Source organism: Mesocricetus auratus, unplaced genomic scaffold, assembly GCF_017639785.1.
Source record: "Mesocricetus auratus isolate SY011 unplaced genomic scaffold, BCM_Maur_2.0 Super-Scaffold_100019, whole genome shotgun sequence".
NCBI lineage: Eukaryota > Metazoa > Chordata > Mammalia > Rodentia > Cricetidae > Mesocricetus > Mesocricetus auratus.
Genome location: NW_024429200.1, coordinates 407501 through 417943, shown reverse-complemented (window position 1 = coordinate 417943; position 10443 = coordinate 407501). Strand labels below are relative to the sequence as shown.

At 48.5% G+C, this 10443-nt stretch overlaps 1 protein-coding gene across 1 annotated transcript in view; it reads right to left on the bottom strand.

The window, feature by feature from the left end:
• The window catches only part of Dennd11 (DENN domain containing 11), a 33536-nt gene that overhangs the window by 5802 nt on the left and 17291 nt on the right, over window positions 1-10443 (bottom strand). The window contains exons 4-8 of the mRNA XM_005085759.4: window positions 7892-8045; window positions 4220-4358; window positions 2357-2488; window positions 2074-2224; window positions 1286-1354 (exon numbers count right to left, since the gene is read on the bottom strand). Of these exons, the coding sequence (XP_005085816.1) occupies window positions 1286-1354; window positions 2074-2224; window positions 2357-2488; window positions 4220-4358; window positions 7892-8045 (645 nt within the window). The remainder of the gene's footprint in view (window positions 1-1285; window positions 1355-2073; window positions 2225-2356; window positions 2489-4219; window positions 4359-7891; window positions 8046-10443) is intronic.

The following is a 10443-nucleotide window of genomic DNA, read 5'->3' as shown; positions in this document are numbered from 1 at the left end:
CAAGCCTTCCAAACTAAATCTAACAATTTTTAAAGGGAGTAAAAGTTAAACAGTGACCAGAGTATAAATGATGTCAGCAAGGAAACTGTAGGGGCAAGAATCACTGCATGATAGAGAAGTCTGTATGGCTGATGGCTTGACTACTATTTTCTTGTTGTCAACACAGCCTCCCAGAGAGACTCCACAGACACCTTCTCCCCCTCTGCGTAGTCATCAGGGAAGAGGGTGAAAACACAGAACCTAGTGGTCTGAGACCAGATTTCAAGGCAAAGACTGAAAGGCTCATTGGTCAAAGCCCTGACTGAACCCACTGCAGTTGATACCCAACAAGCCTTGCAGGGGAGCACAGGGCTCTCTGCACTGGCCTTATAGCCCTAGGTCACAGAGAGGGAGAGCTCAGAGAAGCTGGAGCAGGCATAAGGCAGTTCTGGAGCCAGCGGGGGGGGGGCAAGCTGCACTCACTGAGAACAACACAACTCACAGGGTGTTCGCTCTCTCTGGGGAGTGGCGTCTGGAGGAAGCTTATACATTAAAACGGGATTCCAAAGTCACAGCTTTACAGCCATGCCGGATGGGTCAATGAGCTGTGTTTAGAAAGGCATCAATTCAGCCATGCTGTTTAGACGTTTCGGGGGCTTCCACAGACACAGCAAAAATGGTGTGTTCCATGTCACACCAGGACCAGACTGTGTCTGCCTGCACACACGGTGTGTGTGCATTAGAAAGCAGACTCAAAAACAAGATAAGCCTCTGTGGAGATGCCCTCATCAAAGCGAGGGACTCTCCGGGAGATTTGTTTCTGCTTCGCAGTTACAAGTCGGCTCCAATTCTGAAACAGGACTTCCTGTGGCTACTTGAATGCAATGGGTGTTGGAAGGAGCCAGCCCTTTCCGTGGCTACCAGATCTGGGGAAGAGAGATTAAATTTCCAGATGCTCTTATAATACTCGGCACAAGGAACTGGTCTTTCCTGAGGCGTCGATGAAGGAGAGGGCGGAGAGAGAGACAGCTGTGTGACATCGAGGATGCAAATGTCCAACAAGATTCGTGCTCGGGGCATCCGTTTTCTCTAGGACCTGTCCCTGTCTCTTTAGTAAGCCCTGGGTTCACCCTGATGGGTTTGCAGGACTTGGGCTACCTCTAAGGACCAAGCCCTAAGAACCCTAAGAATAATAAAGGACATCCTAAATCGCAGCGGGTTGCATGGGAGGGATGCAAGTTGTCTATCCACAGAGGTCAGTTCTGAAAGGATTCCCAGAGCCCCGCTGCTGCTCAGGCCAACTCACAGAACAAAGAGGTCTTCTTCACAAGGGTTGTAGTCACCCTCAACTTCCTGGGAGTACAACAGCATCTGCCTGTTAGAAGGGAGAACACTATCAGACACATGATTGGCAGCGACCGAGCACCAACAATGTCCATCTCTCAGGAAGCAGCGACAGGCAGAGTTGGTGCCAGGCCAGAGACTGGGAAAAGAAGGAACAAAGTGTGGACTCAAACCCAGGATCTATGGCCCGTTTTGCCAGTGGTACCCCCCGCCTTAGTCAAGTGACTGCCTCGCCTGGTTATCCTCTGGTGGGGATTGTATGCTAACCTTTTCTCTCCTAGGATAAACAAAGAGTTGAGTGTTACATGGGACAGTGTGCACACACAAGTTTCCTAATGGACCCATGCCGTGTAGATGCTCAATAAACAGCTACTCCAAACATATATGGGCAAATCTCAACGAGGTCTTTTGGGGGTGTCTCTGAAAGCTAGTGTTGTAACTGTTCCTTCACAGGGTTCTCAAGCCCATGATAAACCGCCCACCTGTGTCTGCTACCCTACGTGAGGACAGTACACAGGAACGTCAGCCTCTAAGGCACAGACCTTCCCTTGATATCCAGCCCGACTCCCCACCCCCCACCGGGAGGAACATCCAAGGAAAGGGAATGACAGAGTAGGCTTCTTCACAGATTTCACAGGGCCATCCTGAACAGGGTGGTGCTCCTGAGTGTCTGGTACTTGTAGCACAGCGCCGGCCTGGGCTGCACTCACTAACACACATGGCGGGGATACGGAGAACCAGCTGTCTCACCTCTGCTCGTTGAGCCGACGGTATTTCTCCCTGTCTGCGCTGTTGATCTTCAACAGGGGCTGCAGGTGGTCGTGGTGTGTCTTTACGTTCTGGTTATCCACGTAGACGTCATACAGCTCCCGCTTCTCCTCAAATATCTTCTCTGTGGTGCCTGTGGAGCCCAGGGTTAATGAGGAACCCAAAAAGAAAGCCACCTCAACCCTACTGTAGCACCCAGAGTCCAAGAGCCTGTTTCTGAGAAGGGTCTGGACACAGGAAGAGGAGGGGACGGCCCCATACTCACAGGCTACGTAGGACAACTCAACTTCCAGGCTCTCGATGTCAGCCACGCTCACGTAGAAGAAAGGCTTCGACTCAGGGACGGTGCCCCCAATGCCAGGCAGCGAGACGTTGGCCAGACAGCAGCAACAGTACACTGGAAGAGGAGGGAACAGCAGAAGTGAGGAATTTTCCCTTCTGGTCCCCTCTCCTCCACCCAAGACCAAGCAGGTCAATTCCTCCCAACAGCTGACCCACAAGGAAGTGGCTACATTTTGTTGTTTGTTCTTGCCAGCCCCCACACTGAGGCTTGGTCTCCCGTGGGGTAGGACTGAGAGATGCAGGATCTTTAAGATGGAGTTACATCACAGAGTCAGTTATCCCTAAAACAGGTCCTAAAGTGAGCTTGCTCCCCCACACCGCTCTTTTAATATATGATCTCTTCCTCCATGGGACCTTCAAAAGACGGCCAGATGCCAACATCATTCTCTTGGACTCTCACAACCTCCGGGCCCAAACGAACCTCTTATGAATCCCCAGCCTGGAGTGTTTTGCTAGGGCAATGGGAAGTTGTCTCAGAAGCTGGGGAGGGGCCTTGTTTGTGCTACCTAAGTCTGTAACCAGGTGGTCTTGAAAATGGTTGAGGGCCCCACTGGAGAACTTGATGTCCTGAAGGTCTCAGCAGCAGCTTTAACCAAACAGATGTTTCCTCAATATCTCTCACTGACCTGACTTAGACTTTGGTTATGTCGACCTTCCCCTGCCTCAACACCCTTGTCTGCTGGAACCTGCCATCCTCCTTCTCCATCATTCTCCATCATCTCCATCATCCTCCATCATCTCCACCATTCTCCATCACCCTCCATCATCTCCATCCTTCATCATCTCCATCCTTCATCATCTCCATCCTTCATCATCTCCATCCTTCATCATCTCCATCCTTCATCATCTCCATCCTTCATCATCTCCATCCTTCATCATCTCCATCATCTCCATCCTTCTCCATCATCTCCATCCTTCTCCATCATCTCCATCCTTCATCATCTCCATCCTTCATCATCTCCATCATCTCCATCCTTCTCCATCATCTCCATCCTTCTCCATCATCTCCATCCTTCTCCATCATCTCCATCCTTCTCCATCATCTCCATCATTCCCCATCATCTCCATCCTTCTCCATCATCTCCATCATTCCCCATCATCTCCATCCTTCTCCACCATCTCCATCATTCCCCATCATCTCCATCATTCCCCATCATCTCCATCATCTCCATCCTTCTCCACCATCTCCATCATTCCCCATCATCTCCATCATTCTCCTGTCTTTGAACCACTGTTTGCCATCCTCTTCCACTTGACCCCTTCACTCCTCACACTCTCTCCAGGCGATGCTGCCCGCCCCGGGGTTATTAAATAGGCTTTATGTCACTCTCAAACCATCTCACAAGCCCAACTCTTTCCCCCCAGGTCCCTACCTAATCACACAAGTGCCTGATGTACACCTCCCTGGAAGTGTCCTCTCAAGCGGTACATACCCAAACTAACTCCCCATCCCCCCTTGGTCCCCCATTTTGGTGGTCCCACCATCCTTGTCATCCTAGACTTTTTTCTCCCAACTACATCCCTGCGAACTTTGGACTACTCCATACAGTTTGCCTCTTCCCTAAAATCCATCACCTCTGCTTCATCCCCTGATCCTGATCTGAAGGTGACACCCCACCCATCTTCGCTGCCTCTAGACTCCACATTCTAAAACACAAATCCAACCAGAAGCCTTGATCCCACTGATATAGCCCAAACTCTTCCTAACTTTCTTAGCCACTGAAGGACTAGGACAGCATATGTACTGGGCATTTAGGAAGACCCCCTCACTTGGGCTTCTAGTTACCTCTGTAGCACACGACGCCCACGGGCGGGGGAGAAAATATCAGAATGCGCTTTCGGAGTAAGGCAAACTTCCAAAGGATGAGGATTTGTTCTCCAAAGAACTTAATAAACTGAGACATGCAGCCAGCCGGGTGTGTGATCTGGAAACACACAAGGGCAGGTGGGCAGCTTGTTAGAGGTTCTCACTGTGGAACAGCCTTCTGTGAAAGCCCCAAAGTACCATCGAGCATTCAGAGACAGTTGCTTCCCCACAAAATGGTAGCTTGATTTCTTTGATTCGAGAGCCCACCCCAACAGAATGAAGTTGGAATGTAAGGACTATAAACACTTTACTCTGGAGAGACACGCATAGGAAAACAGCTGGATTTTTTAAATTTAAAACTGGGCAGTCTGGAAGTCGGAGAGATGGCTCAGTGGTTCAGCAGGCTTAATGTACAATCATGACGACCGGAGTTCGGATCACAGCACCACATACCGTCATCCCACAAACCCCTGAAACTTCAGATCCAAGGGATCCAAGCTCTCCTCAGGCCCCAAGCACAGGTGTGCCCGTGTGTGTACAGGGGTTGCAAAGGCAGGAGTAGCACTACTGGAGGAGGCGTGGTCTTGTTGGAGGAATTGTGTCATTGCAGAGGCAGGCTTTGAGGTCTCCTATGAGCTCAAGATACCCTGTAGCCTGCTGTAGAGATGTAGAGCTCTCAGCTCCTTCTCCAGCACCATGTCTGCCTGCACTCTGCCATGCCCCTCCATGATAATGGACTGAACCTCTGAAACTGTAAGCAAGGCACCCCAACAAAGGTTTTCTTCTAAGAGTTGCCATGGCCATGGTATCCCTTCAGAGCAATAGAGCCCTAACTAAGACACTGTGTAATCATTGTGCAGCACTGTCTGCAGAATAATGAGGGGAAAAAAGCCTGTATGTGCTCCGTAGAGATGTGTCCTGTGTGGAAACAGAACCCAGAACACAGGGCTAGATTACGCCACTTCTTCCAGTGCTGTCATTTTGTAAACAGAAGCCCCGCCCTCCCCCACTCTCCATACTTCACCTTGCTCTCGGGTCACACAGGCATCAGTAACCAAGTGTGTGTGTTCACCCACATTTTTCTGTCTTCACAGAAAATACACATAATACACATATGATGGTTTTTATCTGACACTGTGATCATTCAACAAAGTGTGATCGTAGTAGGTACAATTTTCTGCCCTTGCTACCCCCACACAAGACAGACCTGGTAGACCTTTCCTGTCCCCGTCTTATGCTCTGGTTAATCATAATGGCTGTTTACTGTATGGATACTCTAGTGGTCTACTATGTGACACAGTTATATGTATAAATGCATATGCATATATGTGTACACACACACACATACAATTCTGGTGTTTTCCTATCTAAAGGACAGATCCCAGCAGTGGGGCTGCTTAAATAAAAGGATCCTTTATTTTTAATTTTAATTGTTGACATGCTGTTTTCTGGAAATGGAGCCCCCCGGCCCCCGCACACACATTTTTATCTTCAGCCTATACAAGTACCTTCCCACCACATCTATGAGGGTCTGGCAGGTCAGTTAATGAGTTGCCATTAACGGGGCAAAAGCCTGTGGCGATTATCTCTTCTCTTATTTGTCCCTCTTTGCCTATGGGGAGAGGAGGCCAGGAACATCCAGGTCAGATGTCGGCCACCTTGCCCTGGGTTTTGGTGATAGTGAGCACAGCCTACGCCCCTTACCGACTGTCTCAGACAGTGCTTCCCTCAGAGATGCAAACACCGGCTGTGCAGTGCCCTGGCCCTAAATACGGCAAGCAGCATCGAAGGTAACCCCTGTGGCCCTGGAATTTACAGCCTTGTACAGCCCCTCTTCCTCTTGAGGGACCTGCTTCTAAGAGACTAAAGCGACCGGTGCAGGCCTTTCACTTCTAGGATTCGGTTACAAAGAATTCTGACTTAATTCTGCAAATCATCTCTTTTTGCTGACCTTGATGAAGCAAACTGCTAAGCTGGAGAGACCCATATGGTGGAGGACTGAGGGAAAACCCTAACAGAGGCCTTCAGTGTAGCATCCCTGAAGAAACCTGATCCTGTCAACTCCCATATGAACTTGGAAAAACGGGCATTTGTCCAGTTGCCTTGCGCTGAGACTCCAACCTTGGCTCAACCCTTAAGTCTCTCATAGCAGACCCTAAATCAGCTAAGCCACGACTGGAGTCCTTATTTGCAGAAACTGTGAGATCACATACATACGCTGCCTCAAGCTTTTAGTCTTGGTGATTTGTTAGGCAGCAGTAGCTGGCCAAATCAGGGTAGACCTGTGTTCTCTGCTTGCTCGTCAGCCTTCTGACTCCTATACTACTGAGTTCCTGTCTTGAATTAGTTTAAATACCTAACATAAATACCTCAGCGTGCTGATAAAATCTTACTTATTACTTTTTTTTTCCTCATGGCCAAATGGCACACAAACTCAATCTCATTTAGTGAATCTGCTCTTGGTCCATGAGCGTGTCTATGCTTTCTTGTCCATATGTCTGCAAAAGCAGGGAAGGAGGGCAGGGACTGAACCCTGGCTTTGGCAGAGTCCTGGGTTTAGATTTTGCTGGTCTCCTACCTTTAAGGCCTAAAGCAAGTCCCTGAACCATTCATTGATAAGCCTCGATTGCTTTAAATAGAAAACAAGGATACAAAACAACAAAAACCAAAACAGAACACTTTTCTTCAAACCTTCCTTTAAAAGAGTCTTGCAACAGGTACTGATAAATTAGCACAATCCCTAACTCATAAGATATGCTGAGAAAACAGAATCATGCCTCCCCCATTCACAGCCAACAGGTCTGGAATTAGCACCCTGTCTTATCCATGTAGCCAAATGCTTTTGTCAACAACTCCCATCCTGTGATGTTCTGAATGACAATGGCCCCATAGGCTCACTGGAAGTGGCACTATTCGGTGGCATGGCCTTGCAGGAGTAGGGAAGCATTGGAGGCGGGCTTTAGGGCAAATGCCTGTCTCTTTAGGGCCAGCTTCTCTCTTCCTGACACCAGGCTTCCCTCCATGACAATAATGGGCTAAACCTCTGAACCTGGAAGGCAGCCACAATTAAATGCTTCCCTTTGTAAGAGCTGCACGGCCATGGTGTCTCTTCACACATCAGAACGCCTAGCTAAGCCTTACCCCATAGACTCACGCATTATTTCTTTGCAAGAGGAGTCCTTGCACAGCCACAGGAGAAGCAAGAGAAAGCAGAAGTTCATATTCTTAGGCCCTTTCAGATCTGAACACCCACTGCACAGCCAGATTTGCTGTTAACGTTAAACCAACATGCTAGTGCACATGCAAAGGATGCTTTAAAAACTCCACATAAAATAATGTCAAAGTAGCATAGCTAAGAAATAAGCTGTCTGCCCATCTTTAGTTCAGATGTTTAGCTTCATAACAGCAGAGGCAGCCAGCACGATCAAAAGCATCTCGCATCCTAGGAGTCCACGAGGCCCCAGCTATGACTATAGAAGGCTCTAGACGGCATGCTGTCTAAGGTAAATTTGCCTTATCTTTTAAATGAATCCAGAATGTTTAACCCAGGGTTATCGAAAGCAAAATTCTGCACGACGCTGGGGCATAAGTTCCTTGTCACTTAAAAACTAATCTGCAGCTGTTCCCAGATGTGTGGATGGCCAGTCTCACCTTCATCTCAGGGTACATGTAGCGGTGGATGGAGGGCAGCCAGTAGACCGGTGGCAAGCTGCCGCCCCTCCCAGGGCCAGCATGGAGCACCCCTTTCTTGTCTTCGTAGAAGGCGGCCAGATGAGAGTAATGTCCCGGCATCTCCAGCTGGTGTCTGTGTAACACATGCGCACGGTGAGCAGCTCTGTCCAGCACAACTGTATCTCTACCCAAAGAGCCAAAGGCCCAGACGCACCCAGGTCTACAGCTGGAGATTCCCTTCAAGTCTCCATTAATGTTAAGAGAAGATCTTTACGCAAAATTCAAAACATGAGGTCTGACACGTAACGCGTAACACATTCAGAACACACAGGCTATACTGAGTGCATTTTTCTTGAGCAAGCTACGCTGCTGGTCACACGTGCTTCCCAGAGCACCGTTTACTGTGCAAAGGGATGAATGATAACACACTCCCTGCCCAGCAGGGCGGTGGTGGCGCACGCCTTTAATCCCAGCACTCGGGAGGCAGAGGCAGGGGGATCTCTGTGAGTTCGAGGCCGGGCTGGACCGACAGCCTCCAAAACAATACAGAGAAACCCTGTCTCGTAAAACAAAACAAAACAAAACAAACAACAAAAAAAAACACTCCCTGCCCACAGCCACTTTGTTTTGTATGGAACGTGAGTGTGCTTGTGCCTGGTGACGTTAGAAAAAAGCAGGGAGAAGCTGAGCCCTTGGCGTCCCAAAGAAAGGAGAAGTTAAAACGGAAGGCCACTAGGGGGCTCACACTTTCACATCAAGTAATAACCTAAATGAATCAGAAACACACACACACACATGTACGTACACACGCACACATGCTCTACTCCCCTCTGTCTCCTCCTGTGCTCGGGCCAAAAGCCTTTTCAACCTACCCTTAGATCAAGAAAATGGTATTGAAGTCCTAGACCATTTGGACAATGCAGAATCCCGCCTCCAAGCCAAGGAAATGTTAAAGGAAATGTTAGAAGCTGACGTTGTGTTCCCTCCGTAGGGAGACACTGGGATCTCAGCCTTTACCTTGGTACCTTTACCTCAGTACCAGTGTCGTCTTTATTTGGATGATCTTCACAATGGCAATTACGTTAAAGCAAGGTATTCTGAGGGAACCCTGATTCGCTGTGACTTCACAGGGGGACATTCACGTACACTCACAAAGATTTGAGGATGGGGCAGACACTGAGGTGATGCAGAGAGACGGCCAGCAGAGCGCGGGGCCAGGAGGGACGCGGGAAGCAACCGTGCTGACAATGACAACTTGATTTTCGAATCTCAGGCTCCGGAACCATGCAACAGGAAGTTTGTTTCTTCCAAGCCATCCCATTACAGATACTGTTAGACCGTCCCGGCAAAGTAATGTTAAGGATGAATAAAATGCCCTCTCAAGCCTGGTTTATTTTCCAGTGACCACCGAACAATTAAAAGAAGCTTTGGGGGGAGGAGGCATCGCTGGTTATAGCTGGGAACAACACGGATTACAAACAGACAATCCCAGCTCCTCCTATCCACCAACATGCCCCGAGACCTACTCCATGTCATAATTGAAACTGCTCAGAGTAAGAGTTTCACTGAAAAAGACAGGGTGACACTCAGTGACAAGAGGATGGCAAGAGACTGTACACAAATCTGAGTTAAAAGCGGTAACATCACATCATTGTACTCAGAAGATATTATTGCTGTTGGGCATGGTAGGGCACGCCTTTTATCCCAGCACTTGGGAGGCAGAGGCAGACAGATTTCTGTGAGTTCAAGGATAGCATGGTCTACAGAGAGAGTTCCCAGACAGTCAGGGCTATACAGAGAAACCCTGTCTCAAAAACAAAATAAAACAACACCACAAAAAGTGTCTATTAGCTGTGCTCGACAGTGTATACTTATAATCCAAGAACAGGCTGAGGCAGGAGAATCATAAATTGAAGGTCAACCCAGATTACAGTGTGGGACCCTACCTCCTATCAAAGAAACGTTTAGGAAATAATTACTAAAAATAGGCGCCTCTCTCTAATTCTAGGGGTCTGAAAAGCTTTGCTTCAGGAGGAAGTCACGTGACGAAGAGACATAAGTGTGCTTACAACCACTGCTGTCACTCTCGGAAATGCCCCTGGGCTGGACGGGAGATCCTTGGTGGCTAAGGTCTGGCGTGCTGTTCTAACAGAGCTGTTCTGCAGGTGCCTACTCTTCAGGGAAATGTGTCAAGTCTGATACAAAGGTAAAGTTCAGATGTGTTTGAGTTAAGATCCACTTCCATGGAGAATCTATAGATTCTGTCTTAAAAGAGGTAATTTATCCGGAGTAATTTAAATAATGCACCTTCATTTTCTGTTTGATGATTTGCTGCTCGATTGCTGGTCTGTACTCTTTGACTACAGTCAACACTGTACTTGGACCCAGATTCTACAGAAACAGTCAGTGCTACAGGTCTTTTAGGCAAAGTGCTTTTCCACTAAGCCTGATCCTACGCACGCCGCCCCCCCTACACACACACACACACACACACACACACACTCACAGTTAAATGTATAGATGTAAAAAGA